Source organism: Phyllostomus discolor, chromosome 3 (assembly GCF_004126475.2).
Source record: "Phyllostomus discolor isolate MPI-MPIP mPhyDis1 chromosome 3, mPhyDis1.pri.v3, whole genome shotgun sequence".
NCBI lineage: Eukaryota > Metazoa > Chordata > Mammalia > Chiroptera > Phyllostomidae > Phyllostomus > Phyllostomus discolor.
In genome coordinates, this window is record NC_040905.2 from 87,032,621 (window position 1) to 87,048,357 (window position 15,737).

At 41.7% G+C, this 15,737-nt stretch overlaps 1 protein-coding gene across 2 annotated transcripts in view; it reads left to right on the top strand.

Annotated features, from left to right (window-relative positions):
- LMNB1 (lamin B1) overlaps positions 1-15,473 on the top strand; it is a 47,006-nt gene extending 31,533 nt beyond the window's left edge. The window contains exons 6-11 of one of the 2 annotated variants that reach the window (XM_036020706.1): positions 1,280-1,500; positions 2,341-2,566; positions 3,974-4,078; positions 7,536-7,655; positions 12,293-12,397; positions 14,939-15,470. In XM_036020706.1, the coding sequence (XP_035876599.1) occupies positions 1,280-1,500; positions 2,341-2,566; positions 3,974-4,078; positions 7,536-7,655; positions 12,293-12,397; positions 14,939-14,980 (819 nt within the window). In that variant the 3' untranslated portion in view covers positions 14,981-15,470. Of the gene's footprint in view, positions 1-1,279; positions 1,501-2,340; positions 2,567-3,973; positions 4,079-7,535; positions 7,656-12,292; positions 12,398-14,935 lie in introns of both variants that reach the window. The other variant, XM_028518101.2, reaches the window with a different exon arrangement.
- Positions 15,474-15,737: the final 264 nt, after the last annotated feature.

Here is a 15,737-nt window from a genome sequence, read left to right on the forward strand (position 1 = left end):
GTTCTGTCAGGTGGCCTACCGGGCCTGGAGCACTGCTTTACTTTCTGACACTATTGAACGGAAGATACCGCAGGCTCGTCTTGTATTTTTCCGGCCCTCTTGAGGGCAGAGCTAGGTAATACATGCATGTATGCTAATCTGCGTTTGCACACTCGTTTGTCTACCTATATTTATATTAAGCTAAACACAAGTTCATACTGATGTCTCTGACTCATACCCTGTACCTCAGGGTTCATTTTAGGCTTCTTTTCTCGCTTATCTGTAATTTTTCTTTCTGAGAGTAAAAAACCCAGTTTTTGCTATCCTGTTTACTTATTTGTTCAACCCTAGTACACATAACGAGCAGTTTCAAATTTTTTTAGCTATGCCCCTGTGAGGAATAAATCTACTCTTTAGAGTAGTATTCCTACACAGTGCAGAGCTCTTCTTTTATTTCCAATTTTCCAGACTTAATTTTTGCACTAGGCACCTTTTCCGTCCTGCTCCAGTGCAGCTATTTGTGATTCCAGGGGCTAAGCTGTATCCATCAGTCTTTGTGAGGTGATTGCCTTTGTCACTTTCTGAGGCTGCTGAGATGAATTCTGTCTTGGAGAAATATAGAAGAATAATTACCTAGTGAAGCACAAGGTTTCTAAGATGAACTTTCTGGTTTAGGATGTGTAATTTCTCATTTCTTAAATATCAGATGTAAAGTGTTTACATTTAAATAAGTGGTATCTCACAGACGGCACTGTGTTGTGTGGTGTTCGCGTGCCGACTGGGCAGAGTGGCACAGGGTCCCTGAAGGGCTAGCACGGCCCCGAAAGGGAAGCGGGGACCCCCTTTCTTCGTTCCCTAGACAGTTCCAGCAGTTCTGCAGAACTTACCCTTGTTTCTTTTGTCCATGAGTTTCTTTTTAGCTCTTGACTTTCGTTAATTTATACTTCTGAGTTCAAAGGCTTATAGGGGAGCCAGGCTTGACTTTTATTAAGACCACAGTTTAAAATTTTATTTTATTTGGCCAAATGCAGAAAAATTATATGTATGTTTATAGCACATTTGATCAAGATGTCTTTGTTTTTAGGAATTTTGTAAGCCAAAATTTCCCTGCAGGCTGTGTTTTTATTGAAGGGATTTTGGTTTTTAATTTCTTAAAATCAAAATCTCTCTTATTCTGTTAGATATTCCTTAGGGTCCTATTTGTTTACTAGTCCAGGAAATGGTTTATGGTTTAAAATAGCTGCCTTGTGCAAACGTGGGGATGTTCCTAGAAAGTAAATGTGTTCCCTTGAATCTGAAGTCTAGAGCATGTTTGGAGAGGATTCAAGAGTTGGAGGACTTGCTTGCTAAAGAAAGAGACAACTCTCGGCGCATGCTGTCTGACAAAGAGAGAGAGATGGCTGAAATACGGGATCAGATGCAGCAACAGCTGAGTGATTATGAACAACTTCTTGATGTGAAGTTAGCCCTGGACATGGAAATCAGTGCTTACAGAAAACTCTTAGAAGGTGAAGAAGAGAGGTGAGTAACTTAACGTGTCACCCTACCTCATAGCCTCCTCTTTGTCCCACCCCTTTATATTAAAAAAAAAAAGTAGATGGGATTGAGTTTTATTTTAAAACAATTAAGGCAACTCTACATATTTTCTCTGTCATTTCTTTTAACACCTACATGTTGAGGTGTAGGCATATACCTCAGCAACAATTGTTGCTCAAGCAGTCTTTCCTATTATTACTATTATTATTATTATTATTAGTTAAATATGCTGAACAGTGTCAGGATGGAGCCTTTCCTTTGGATTGAAAATGTTTTGATAATTTAATATGTTGTAAAATACCAGATTTGCCGGAAGAGACTTTATACTTATTTTTCAAATATTGTAATTGTTGAATCTTTTTAACACCTATTCTCAGAAAAAAGTTCCAAAGGAAACGTATGTGATTTAGAATAAAAAACCATTCAATTTCAATATTGTGTACACTGTGACTGTAATTTTGTAAAAAAGAAAAGACAGACATGACGATACTAAGTGCACTAAATCTAACAGTGTTTGCGGGAGCATGGTTGTAGGTGGGATGATTTCCTCCCTGTTTTCACAACCTCTTCTGCATTATGGTTATGTTCTGTTCATGGGGAAAACATTCAAATTACTATTTAAAAAAAAAAAAACAAAATAAAATTGATGGTGGGCATCCTAACCCAAAGAAGTTTATCTTAGTTAAGATGGACACTGCCTTTGTCTGAGAGATCATCAGTAACGTTTTGCTTTAGAAAGGCACCTGCACGGTACTAATACCCATTTTTTAAAGATAGAGGGGCATCTGTGTTTCACAAGCCCAACGCCCTACTTTTCCTGTGCAGACTGAAGCTCTCCCCAAGCCCTTCTTCCCGCGTGACGGTGTCACGAGCATCCTCAAGTCGCAGCGTGCGCACGACCAGAGGGAAACGGAAGAGAGTCGACGTGGAGGAGTCAGAGGCGAGCAGTAGTGTCAGCATCTCCCACTCCGCGTCGGCCACTGGGAACGTCTGCATTGAAGAGATAGATGTTGACGGGAAGTTTATCCGCCTGAAGAACACTTCTGAACAGGTGAGAAACAGGCCCGCTGTTTTTCCCAGCAAGGCTTTGCTGGGTGGGCTGTCTTGCGATTGTAATGACTCCTCAGCAGTTACATGGATTCAGTAGTCTTCACTTAAATTCACGAAGAAAATATAAATTAAAATAGCAGGGGGAAGAGGAGTTGATGCTCTTAGTAGTTTAAAGATTTTCTTCATTAGCCTTTTACTAAAGAGCCAGGGCTTTTTTTTTCTCTCACTTCTGGCCATTTTGTCACAGCGGCCTTCCTGAGGATGTATTATTGTTACTCCCTGCCCTACCCAGGTTTCTGAAAATTTTGGAGTGTGGGTGTAAGTGGTGGGTATTCTTTTGTGAAAGGCAGGAAGTACAAGCCAGACTCCGATATATGCGGGAAGTGTTTTCCTCTCTGAATGAATGAATGAATGGATGCTAATGATTTAACTTATATCAAGAATAGTATTAAGCCCTATCTTGAAATTACTTGTTTAAAAGTAAACATAAGATATTCAAGGGAGTTCTGGAGTTTCGAGCTGGGGCTTCAAGTGGCGAAGGTTCTCCCTGACTAGGCATCGTGGAGCTGGGGGCTCTGAAGGGCATGAGAGGATGCTGGAGGCAGGCAGGTCTGCGGTGCAAGGGCATGAACACTCTCTGGCGTGTGGAGGAAGAAACAGTGTGGATGGGCAAAGGAGCACTAGCAGTCCTGATACTAAAGAGGACGGGCCCTCAGCCTCAGTCGTGACTTTAACTGCTGAAGAACAGAGTAGCCTCTGTTGCTCCACTGTTACAGTTTGGCTGTGTTCCAGAAGGCGCACAGCCCTGCTTGGAGCTGTTCTGAGGCTGGCTCTCAGCCTGGTTTATTCTTGTCTTTGAATAAAGGCTGTGAGCCGGGGGAGCTGATCACCTTTATGTCCTGTGCCTTCCCTCAGGTGTCAAGCAGGTCTGGGCAGCTGGGGGCCTCGAGGTGGCCCTTGGGCCTGGCCTATGGTGCCATTCACCCTTTGTGAGCCCCTTCTACTTTTAGTTGAGAGAATGCAGTGTGGGCAGACATGGTACGGATGCAAAAGAGAAGAGATGTCCTCTCTTCCTTCTGTTTCCGAGCTTAAATTAATCAAGTGTTAGATGTTTATCATTATGATTATGATAGGTGTGAATTTAAAAGACCCACGTGATCTAGCAGGAAAGACCCCTTTCTTCCAGTTTTGCCCTCTTTAAAATTAGGTACCTTAATCGTTTAAACTGCAGCATTGTCAATGTTACTGTTTTGCCGAATGACAAAGCCATGTTTTCTTTTTCTAATAGGAAAGTATGAATAACGTCAGTCATAAAGCTAGATTAACTACCTATATAGATTCATTTATTTGATTGTTCCATAACTCTCTGTATTTGAACTGACCTTTTTTTATTTTGTTTTGTGAATAGGATCAACCAATGGGAGGCTGGGAGATGATCAGAAAAATTGGAGACACATCAGTCAGTTACAAATATACCTCAAGATATGTGCTGAAGGCGGGCCAGACTGTTACAGTAAGTGAATTTATTTATCATTTAACTTCATTGTCTTAGCTAACTGTTCGAGTAATTCAAGAAAATTTTTGGTTTAAAGAGAAGCATTTTAGAACTGGGCATTAATAATGTCTTTGACATTATTAGGGAATCATGCATGCTGTTAAAGATTTTTAAAAGTTTTGTGTTATTGAAAGTGGCAGTTGTCTATTAAAAGTGAAAGAATTGACCTATGAATTCTTTTTATTTTGTCTACGTTAGTAGAGATAAAACAGCTGTCTCTTGATTGATCATTGTGGCCCAGGGCAGTTCAGAAGGTCCTGCCTGGTGTAAAAAACAGTTAGGAAGATAATCCGTTCTTGCGAGGAGTCTGCCTCGAAGCAGCAGTTGGTAGTCTTGGAGGAGCCTCAGAACCATAGTGTTTTGTTGTCCAGCCCCGCCTCACCCTTGGTCACCCTTTCCAGTGTTGGGATAGGGATCTACTTACATTTTGTTTTTTATTTATTTGTTTATTTATTTATTTTTAAAAGATTTTATTTATTTAGAGAGGGAAGGGAGGGAGGGAGGGAGAAAGAGAGGGGGAGAGGGAGAGAGAAACATCAATGTGCGGTTGCTGGGGGCTATGGCCTGCAACCCAGGCATGTACCCTGGCTGAGAATCAAACCTGGGACACTTTGGTTCCCAGCCCGTGCTCAATCCACTGAGCTACGCCAGCCAGGGCTCTGTTTTTTATTTTTATTTATTTTTATTTTTAGAGAGAGGGGAAGGGAGGGAGAGAGACATCGATTGGTTGCCTTTTGTATGTGCCCCAACTGGGGACTGAACCCACAACCCCGGTGTGTGCTGTGGCTAGGAATTGAACCAGTGACCTTTTGCTTTGTGGTACGACACCCAACCAACTGAGCCATGCTGATCAGGACCTACTTATGTTTCCAACAGAAGTCAGTCAGTGATAGGCACTGTTGTCAGTCCTTTAAAACTTATTTTAGCACAAGTTACATGTAGTTTTTACATAGTGTCAAAGGTTCTAGATTTAGAAAGATGGGCTATGTGCCATTCTGATTCTATTTTGAGTTCTAAATGATTTTCTATGTGGCTCTGAGATACCATATCTTTGATAGTTACTAAATATCATTTGCTCACTTTTTAGAGAAGTACACTTCATAGATCAGACACAAGGTTTCTTTGCCTTTGCTAAGTAAGTAGACTTAGCAAACAATAATATACGTTAGCTTTGATAGCGATTTTAAAGAAGTCACTATTTTCATCCTAAAGAATGTAGAGACGACTGTCTTTTTATCCATTCTTTTTTAAAATTATTAAACACGTTTTACATTTTGATTGATATAAACCTAGTTATTGTATAAGATCAAAGGCTGAAGAGGTTAGAACTTCTCTTTTAAAAAGTATTCGTAGAGCTTGATGCCACATTGTGAAAATATCACATGCTAATTTTATAATAATGAGTAAAAATGGGAACAAATGTCCTAACGACATTATCCTTTCTTCTCCTTAGTAATTACTATAGTGAGAGAAAATTGTTCAGTCTTATATGTCTTATGGAAACTGCATAATGTAGTGGAAAGTATCTAACATTTTAATTCAGAAGATTCAGATTTGAGAGTGCTCTCTATCTCTTTAAAGTAATGGGAAACCATTGTGCCGATCATCTGCGTTTCCCACTGCACATAGTTCCGCAGGGACTAAAATAGATACTAGTCTGTAGGGCTAGTGGAAAACTCAATTATAATGCAAGATAACGTAATACATGTTTTTCCCTAGTCAGTGGCATTAAATGTGAGAAGTTTTTTGGGACATGGTAGTTTTAAGTGATTGTTCTATAAAATCATAGAAGGCAATAGCAAAGATGAGCTTAAAACTCTAGAACAGAAATAAGAGAGCTACATATGTAATTTTAAATTTTCTTGTAGCCACATTTAAAAAAGGTAAAGAAATACGTGAAATTAACTTTAGTACTGCATTTTATTTAGCTCAGTATATCCACAATATTATTATTTCAACATGTGATCAATATAAGAAATCGTGTCTGATATTTAACTTTTTTCCAAACTGCGTCTTCCTGCTTCCTGGTGTCCTCCAGCAGGCCTCAGTCTGGACCAGGCCTGTCCCAGGCGCTCACGAGCCGCACTCGGCTGCCGTATTGAACAGTGTTAGGTTATATTAGCCTAAACCAGTCATCTGTGAGATGACCGATGTTTTGGTTATTATTCGCACTAAACCAGCTGTGTGGTTCCATGTGGACTAGTGACCAGCGTGGCTCGCAGTTAGTAAAACACTGCCATTCCACAGGATCAGATTTCTTACGGCAAGGTGCTCCCCGGGCCTTTGCATTTGTCATGCTGATGGAGACTTGAAGCTTCAAGTGAGCTGCTAAAGGGGAAGGACTCTCCTAATCAAGAATTCGTACATTTTTTTTCTCATTTAAAAATATCCCTGCCTATATCATCTCTAGTCTTCTTTTGCCATCAGATTGCCTGTTCTGTTGTAAAGCAATTTATGGGGTAGAGAACTTTCCCATTTCCATATGATCTTTAGAAAGATTAGGACTACTAGCAGTGTCCCTGCAGATGAGGGCACTGAGGTTCATAGAGCTGTAGTGCTTTGTCCTGGATTCAGACCTGCACTTTCTACTCTAATATTTTCTCCACTTCACCTGTACTCTTCTGCCAACAAATACATTAAAAATATGGCAAGATTTTTTATGCTGTTGAGAAGGAAAATGTAAATATTTTCTTTGTTTTGCATATTTCAATAGCAGTCATATTGTCCGTTGACTGCTGGTGATGCGTCCATTTCCTGTATTCTTTTTGAAGCTCAGTTTCACACATTCCATGGTGTCGTGGCGCTGTTCCTGCTTGGAGACATACCAGTTTCCATGAGAATTCTCCATAGGCTTTTTGCTGTAGAAGGTTTGAGAGAAGTTAGTCATCTCCTCAATTCCTGCTCCAGGATGCTGGAGGACAGATACTATGGGAAGGGGTCGAAGGCTCCCTTAACAGGAAGGTGGGCCCATGAAACCCATAGAATAACAGAGTGCCAGCACTGAGAGCTCTTATTCACTGAGTGGGCCAGCCACTGCATGCGGGTGATCACTTGTTCTTGATGATAGCCTCACATTTTAAAGGTACCGTTTCTGTCCCATGGTATGAAAGACAAAAATAAGGTCACCTTCTCAAGGTTGGCAGACATGTAGAAGAGCTAGGATGTGAATGTAAGCAACTTGACTTTGGAGCCCTGTGTCGTTATTTTCATTTATCAGATGAGGAAGCTAAAGCCTGGATAAGTTGTGTGGCTTCTCCTTGACACAGCTACTTAATATAGCAAGTCTGAAGCTAGGACACAGTTCTGAGACTTAGAATCAGTCCTATGAGCTATTCAACTCTCATCATAGTGCTGTCATCACTGGCCTGTGGGATAGCTGGGTTCTGAGTAGACTGATGGCCTTTTCTCCCCCCAGATCTGGGCTGCAAACGCTGGTGTCACAGCCAGTCCTCCAACAGACCTCATCTGGAAGAACCAGAACTCCTGGGGCACTGGTGAAGATGTGAAGGTTATACTGAAAAATTCTCAGGGAGAGGTAAGCTATTTTAGCAGGACCACTTCCACATCAGTTTCACCCGAAAGTTCATCACAGCAAATATGATTGCTTTGCAAAAACCAAATTGAAATACAAAGTTAATCAGTTGCTTAAATCAGACCCTGGCTGCCTGGAGCGGACTTCTGATTTTAGGAATGAAATGTGAGTGCATAAGGGAGCATGATTGTTACCACAGGGTCTAGAATCTCCACTGCACGTTGGGTTTATGCCTTTACACAAGTTCCTTCACCTCTCTTAGTTTACTTTAAAACAATTAAGACCACATAAATGAGATAATATTGATATAATGAGAATGCTATAAATGAGACAATCCTGGGAGATGCTTGGAACAGCATCTGGCCTCTAGTCAGGGGTCATGTTTTTAACCTTGTCACCAAGCTCTCAGAGTGTTTGTGAAACTTTGGATTTGAAGACTGTGGAGTTTGAAGATCTATTTGATGTGTTTGTTTTCAACATGTCAGTCCCAGAGTTCTTGTTAAAGAACCTTACCTGTCCCCAGCTGTCAGGTAAAGTCACTCTGCTGCGCGCGCCCCCCCCCCCCCCCCCCCACACACACAGGTGATGAAGGTATCTGTGAGGATGGCGTGGCCTCAGGGCGGACCGCAGTGCTCCCATGGGGCTTCTCGCTCTCCTCACGCTGGGCCGGGCGCAGACCTCATGCCCTGTGTGGTGCTAGTCGGGTTGTCCTCTCTCACTAGAGTAATGAGTACATGGAGGGCATGGACCTGTTCTGATTTTATTTTATTTATTTTTTTTTTGGCAGTATGCCTGGTACATAATAGGCATTCAGTAAGAATTTCTTAGATAAATTTTTTAAAAAATATCAAGCATGGGCCCTCACTTAGGTTCAGAGAAATAAAGTAATTAATAGCATTCATTATGAGCTCTGAGGTATTTCCGCAAGAAGTCCTGTGCCTGGCCACCCTCCCACCCATCCCCACTGCAGACTCGTGCTGACGGTGAGACGGCTCTGTGTAAGGAATTCACTGAAGAATGAAGAGTGGCCCTCGTCTCAGACTGAGGCTGTGGATGAAACGGCATCCAATTTTCTTCTCTGTGGACCTCAGTATAGTTGTGTGATACTTTTGGGTGCATCTGCAGGATTCACCTCCAAATACCAGCTGGGTTCTCAGGGTGGGGGAGTGTTTACAAAATGCTTTCAGTAATTCACACACTTCAAGGTGCTGGATCTTCCTCCTGCTGTCTGTGCAGGAGCTGAAGCCCTTGCTCGCAGCCTTCAGCACTGGGATCCTTCCCAGCCGTCGCTGGTGCTGCCACCGAAGTGCTTAGAATTACAGTGGCTCCTGTGCTGCTCATTGCCCCAATAACTGAAATGGGCAGAGTACACGTCTCTTTCACAACATTGTTGTGAATGGTGACTTGCTCCGTTTGGAAAGCAGTATTATAAGGTGGATGAAATAGGCTTTTGTGAGCCTTGGACTCTAGTTACCATCTGTAGCATTTTTTTCTGTGTGAAAATGTGTTCCAAGTTACAAGTAACCTAAACAGGAGGATATTTGGAATGCAGCAGGTTTAAAAGCCCACACAATAGATACAATGATGTGAACAAAGCAGATGCCATAACATGGGATATGCCTTGACGTCTCCATAAAGCTAACTGAAGCTCTAACTTCCCTTCATAATTCAAACCACCAACTCCCAGACCTTTGTTGGTTTGTAACAAACTTGGCTTCCTGCTTGCTAGGCTCTATTAAAGGACTTCTGTCGGAAGCAAGGTCAGTATCACAACATATTTATTTCTGTGATTGCCAGAGGAGTACTTTTGGCACCTGTTTATTTAATTCTGTAAGACCATGATTATTAGTAGGTCCCAGACCATATTTGCAATAGTCTCTAATTACCACCATAAAGACCACTTTTCTGTAAGATTGAAGGTAATTGGTTTAAGTCAGTTTAATTTTCTATGTATATTTTCTTCTTGCTGAGTCATTGAAAATATCAGAAAACCCAATGAAAGCCAATTAAACTGGCTTTAAAATAATGGGAATATGTAGGTTCGTAAAACCAAAAATCCAGACATAGTAGGCTCGATCCGTTGGCTCACCAAGTGTCCCCAAGCAGCGTTCTATTGTCTCTGCTTCCCCAGTGGCCTCCCTGCTGGCCGCTCCTTGAGGCGCAGGGTTTCAGGCTGGCTTGGGATGGGAGAGGGCGTCTTCCTCGGGAGGCCCTTGTGTCCTGGGCTTCAGTCTCACAGAGCAGCTTGGGTCACATGCCCACCTCTCAACAGCCCTGGAGTCAGGAGGACAGAGCTGGTGGAGCCTGCGCCTCCTTCCCTCGCCACAGCTGGGTCACACTCGGCTCCTTGTGACACACACATCTTTTACCTCCGCGGGGGAGACGAGTATCCAGGGGAAACTGGGTGCTCTTACTGAGACATGAGGGAGGGGGTGCTAGATGATTAAAAACAGCAAATGTCACGAAGATAAATAAAATGTTTTTGTATGAGGGAAATGAAAAAATAAAGCACTCTGCCTGTACCTTGTAGAATATAGCTGTAACTGGAACTTTTGCGTATGCAAATGATTACATGTGTATACAGAGACATCATAGCTTAACAGTCAGCTCCTCCATGAACAAAAACTGCCCTGACTTGTAGCATTTACTGATTTGTGTGGTATAACTACCCCCACCGTGGAGGGTTCAGGCTACCAACAAGCTGTCCTGGAGCGCAGAGGTGTGACGAGATGAGCACACCGGCTGCTCCGCGAGCCGGCCGCTGCACCGCTGCGGAGGCGGCGCGCTGTGTGCCAGGGCCGCCCAGAGCTCGGTTTGTGCGGAGGCCGCCCACGCGTGCCTTTCAGGGCACTCAAAGGGTCGGGTGTCTTGCTGAGAGGAATTATTTTGGTAAAGACACTTATCTCTTAGCACCGTGAATAACAGCAATTTCCTAGGCCTAAACCTAACAACTTTTGATTTTAAATTTGTTCTATTATTTTTCTGTCTAAATTTTTAGGCAGTGTTTAGCTCATTCGTTTTCCATACAGGCTTTCTGCATTAGAGTAACTGGTTGTCAAGTGTTGTCAAATGAGAAGTGTTTACCTGAAGGCTTGCATTGAAAGTAGTTATGTTGAAGTAATTCAAAATTAATAAAGTTGGGCAAGTTGCTGTTTTCCTAAGCTTCTCGTTGGAGGCCAGTAGTCTCACTGCATCTGGGCTTCCAGTGTTTCCGTATGGGATGTGTGCCCTGGCATGGGCTGCTGGAAGCTAGGATGTGAGGATTCTGTAACAGATTTTGGCTTTTTTCCCCTTATTTTAAGATCAGTTGAAGAAACCTGGGTACTTCGAAAGCTTTTTGAGAATCATTTCTGTTTTGCATGCTACCATTTCCCAGTTGATATCTTGGTTCAAACAATTGTAATTGATCTAAAGATTCACAGGTTTTTTAAAACAAAAATTAGTGCTAATTTGGTTAAAGCAGGAAGATACTCGTGAAAATAGCTATTTGTATGTGTAGTCATAGACTGATATCACAGAATTGAAGTTTCTGGCTAACTGAGAGACTCAGAATGGTCCATTTTCCCTGGCCCTGCAAAAAAATTATCAAAATTCCCCACAAAATACTGTACTACCTTGCTTTAATTCACAGATATATTCTTGGACATATTCAAAAATGAAGTTTCATTTCTGTGACACTTTTGGTTTTCTTCCTCTGCCATTTGACACTAGCTGGCCTGTGTCAAAAGTCAGACAAACTCTCACTGACACTACTTTAGTGTCTTGCTCTTCCTCTAGAGGAGTTGTCTTCCTTGAGTGATCTTAGCACATGGGACGCAGTGTAATGAGATGCTCTGCAGAGCCCTCCAGCACACTCTTTGACTTGCTGCCAGATCATCAGGTTAGCTCTGTGCTTAAAACAAAAAAACAGAAACAAACAATGCTGCAATTCTGTGAGCCAGCAGCCTCTGTAGGAGGGTCATCTGTGTTTGAGTCTTTCAGCAGAAAATGGAAGTGGTTACTTTCTGTCCCACCGCCAGGCAATGACAAGAGGTCTGTTTTATGTGTGGAATACAGGGCATATAACTTCACCAGTATGTTATTAGTAAATAGTGCTCACTGGTCTTGATTCCATTTCATTCAAGCGGAGCCGGTTGGCGAAGAAATGAAAGGAGCGTGTCCTTTTCATCTCCCTGGGCGGCTGGTCCTGGTGCTGCCCCGGTCCCTGGGATCGCAGCAGTTGGCCTGTGACTTCATTCTATCCAGCATTTATTTAGTGCCTTCTCTTTGCTCGGCGCCAGGCGAGAGCTTTAAACTCAGTATTCGTGTTGAGTGTGAAAAGAATTTAGTGTGCCAAACCATTTATAGAATTCTTGTGGCAGAATGGGATAAAAAGCAGTGGAAACTTCTCAGCAGGCATTTCAAATTGGATACCAGTAGCCCCCCTGCAGGGAATATTGAAGATCTAAGAACTGCTACTAATTATGCAAAAAATTCCTGTTCAGCAGCTAAAGCTACTGATAAACTACTTAAAAAATTTTTCGCCCTGATGTAGGACTGCTACATCTTAAACTTAAGTAAAGATAAGTTTTCCCTTCCCTCTCAACCTTTGTGATTTTATGTGTGGCTTTAACTTATCATCAAACTACTCTTGCTTTTAGGAGGTTGCTCAAAGAAGTACAGTCTTTAAAACAACCATACCTGAAGAGGAGGAGGAAGAGGAGGAAGCAGCTGAAGTGGCTGTCCAGGAAGAATTCCGCCCACAGGTATTACTTCAGTATATTTGCTTTTTTAGTTTTATTAACAGAATTACATGAAAAGAAAAACCAGTAGTGGAGTTGGGTTTCTCCTCGTACTTAATGAGCCGGCCCAGCGGCCTCCAAGTAGGGTTTGTTTTTCCGGGGGACACAGTCACGGTAGTACATTGGGGTCCCGCAAGAACATGTTGCCTGCCTTTTCAAAACATTTTTTTCTCATTATATCCAATTTCAGTTTTGTCTTTTGGTTTTTAATATACATAATGTTATGGTGGGACATGCATAACACTTATGAATAAGTATATAAAAATTAGGCTGCATGCTTAAAATTATTTACCTACGGGTTCTGCGATTGAGAAATTTACATCACTCAGAGTAAGCATCTGCATGTAAACTTAAAAAAACAAAGAGCAATATTCAAATTCAGTATGAAAGAAAATTGTTACTATATTAAGTTCCTAATCATCTAATTTTAAGATAGATTTTTAGCTGATGCTTGGGTTTTTGAGAGCCCTTGAAATAAAGGAGCTTCAAATTTGAGTTTAATGAATTAAATTGGAATTATTAATAACTAATGAGCCTTCAGTTTATATTCTCAAGCTGTTTGAGTCTGATCATTAATCAAAATTCCTATCCTTATAAAGCTTCGTCTTTAGATTTAACTCCGGTCGTTTGCTTTATTAGTCCCAGTCCTGCTGCAGATGAACACATCTTGTATGTTTAGCCCCCATGGTTGGGAGCCACTTGGGGTAGGATATATGAGGTAGAATGAGTTTTTGGTTGGATACTTCACTTCATACATTTCAGGGAATATTTAAGAACAGATACTTTAGACTTGGCTTTATCAAGAAGCAGGCATGGGATCCATTTCCTGCCCTTAATGAGAAGGGTTATAATGACTAGAAGTAAGAGAGATTCAGGTGCGAGACCAGTGGCTCAGACCATGAGGTGTAGTAGGTCAGACGCTGGAGAAGGCTCTCCGGGCCTCCAGCACAGTTGAGAAGAACCCCGGGAAATGTGCTTGTCCAGTGTTTTGAAGGGTGGGCAATTATTTGGGTATGAGAAGCAGATGATGAAGTTCCAAGGGTGTTTGAATTATTTGTTTTTGCATTAAAAAATCACCTCAAAACTTAGTGGCTTAAAAGTGTGATTTCTTACTTCCCATGATGCCGTGGTTTGGGCTTAGCTGGGCAATTTTTTTGCTCCGCATGATGGAGACTGCAGGTAATCAATCATGCAGCTGCATTCAGGTAGAGCTTGGCTGGGGCTGGAATATCCACCACGTCTCTCTCTGTGTGGCTTTTAATGATTCGTTTAGCTCAAGCTCTACAACATGGCAGCTGGCTTCCAAGAGGGGGAAGACAGCACTGATCTCTTCCAGGCTAGGCCCAGGACTGGCACGGTGTCCCTTCCACCGTGTTCTCTTAGAGGAGTTACAAGGCCAGTTCCAGGGGAAGGTCTTGAAGAGTGCAGAAGAGTCTGCATTCTTTCTTATGTGAATGGTGGCAAAGAATTTGTGACCATCTTTAATTCATCGTAGGGCATATGGCAAGACATAAGCACAAGGTATGTCTGTGCATCCAGCTATATTGTAGGGTGTGTGAGCTAAGCAGAGTTGGAAGATGGGTGTTCAGTCAACATAGTCTGGAGTGCCCAGGCACGTAGCTGCTGCAGACCTTGGAGCAGAGCAAGAAATTGAAACGGCGTCAGAGGCATTGACTCTAGAAGGGAGATTGCAGGGACATGGAGGGGCTATTTAAATGGAGATTCTTGTGCTCACTTCGGCAGCGCATATACTAAATGGAGATTCATTAGGCACAGTGGCTGAACTTGAAGATGAGAGACGAAAAACAGAAGTTAAAGATATATGAAGTTTTAACTTGTGTGATCAGAGAAAATAATGATATCAAGGTTCAAAAGAGGGAAGATGGAAGGGCAGATTGGCTCGTTTGACTGCACATTAGAAAATGAGTTGTGGCCTTTCGAGTTGACGAGAAGTTTTTTGGTGACCTTCACATTCGAGGATGAACCCAGGGCAGATGCTTCAGGATGTGAAAGTTGATCCAGTCGTGTGTTCTCTGGCGGATGGTTCAGAATGGGGTCCACCTGTCTGGTTCCTAAGTTATACTCACACAAGGATGTTAGTGGGCAGTGGTTTTCAACTTCAGTTGCATGTTAGAATTACTTAAAATTAGGAGCTTTAAAATTGTATATAAATAGATTCTCTGGCTGTAAATGTGAAATATACAATTACTTACTAATAATTACACAGTGTTACGCCCCAAAAATTTGTATATAAATAGATTCTCATTAAATTGATCTGGGGGCCTACCTGAGGGTTTTTTTAAGCTCCTTGGGATCTAACTGTGCAGCTGCAGGTGAGAGTCACTGTCCTGGCAGCTGAGGCCGGGTTCTGGGGGAGCGTCCCGAGGAGATGGCTAACCAGGACAGTGAGAGAGGATAGGTAATACAGATTCGTGGTGACTTTTATTTTAAAATACTGTGATCCATGTTCTTAGTGCTGTCTTTTCTTTCTGTTTTCTTCAGCAGGGAGCCCCGAGAGCATCCGAAAGAAGCTGTGCAATTATGTAAACTTCTCAAGTCAACTGTCTTCCTTGAAATAAAGAAGTATGGTAATCCTTACCTACATACAGTGCAGAGCCTTCTCCGAAGCACAGAATATTTTTATATTTCCTTTATGTGAATTTTTAAGCTGCGAATCTGATGGCCTTAATTTCTTTTTTGACACTGAAAGTTTTGTAAAAGAAATCATATCCATACACTTTGTTGCAAGATGTGAATTATTGACACTGAACTAACTGTGTACTGTTTGGAAAGGGTCCCTCAAATTTTTTGGCATTTTTTGTATGTATGTGTTTTTTTTAAGTTCTTATGAGAAGAGAAAAGGGGGGTCAATAAACCACTGTGTGTCTGGGCATAATCTGAAGATTGCTCTCCTGGATTGGCAATCTGCTCTTGATTATCCTCTGCTATATATAACGGTGCTGTGAGGGAGGGGGGAGCATTTTTCAATATATCGGAGTTTTGTAATGAGATTTTTTGTAATAAACAATCAAGGCTACAATTTTTTTTAATAGAAAAGAGAAATTTTGTAAGATGGCAATATTAAACCTAATCATGTAAGCACTCTGGATGAAGGATTCCACAAAACTTTGTTTTATGGTTACTTCTCTTACATTCTTAATTTGGGAGGGGATTGGGGGAGGGGTGGGGAGGGTTTCTCTTAAAATGCGTTAGTTGTGTTTTTTTAAGATAGTGTAACTTGCTTAAATTTCTTATGTGACATTAACAAATAAAAAGCTGTTTTAATATTAATCTACTGTCTTGT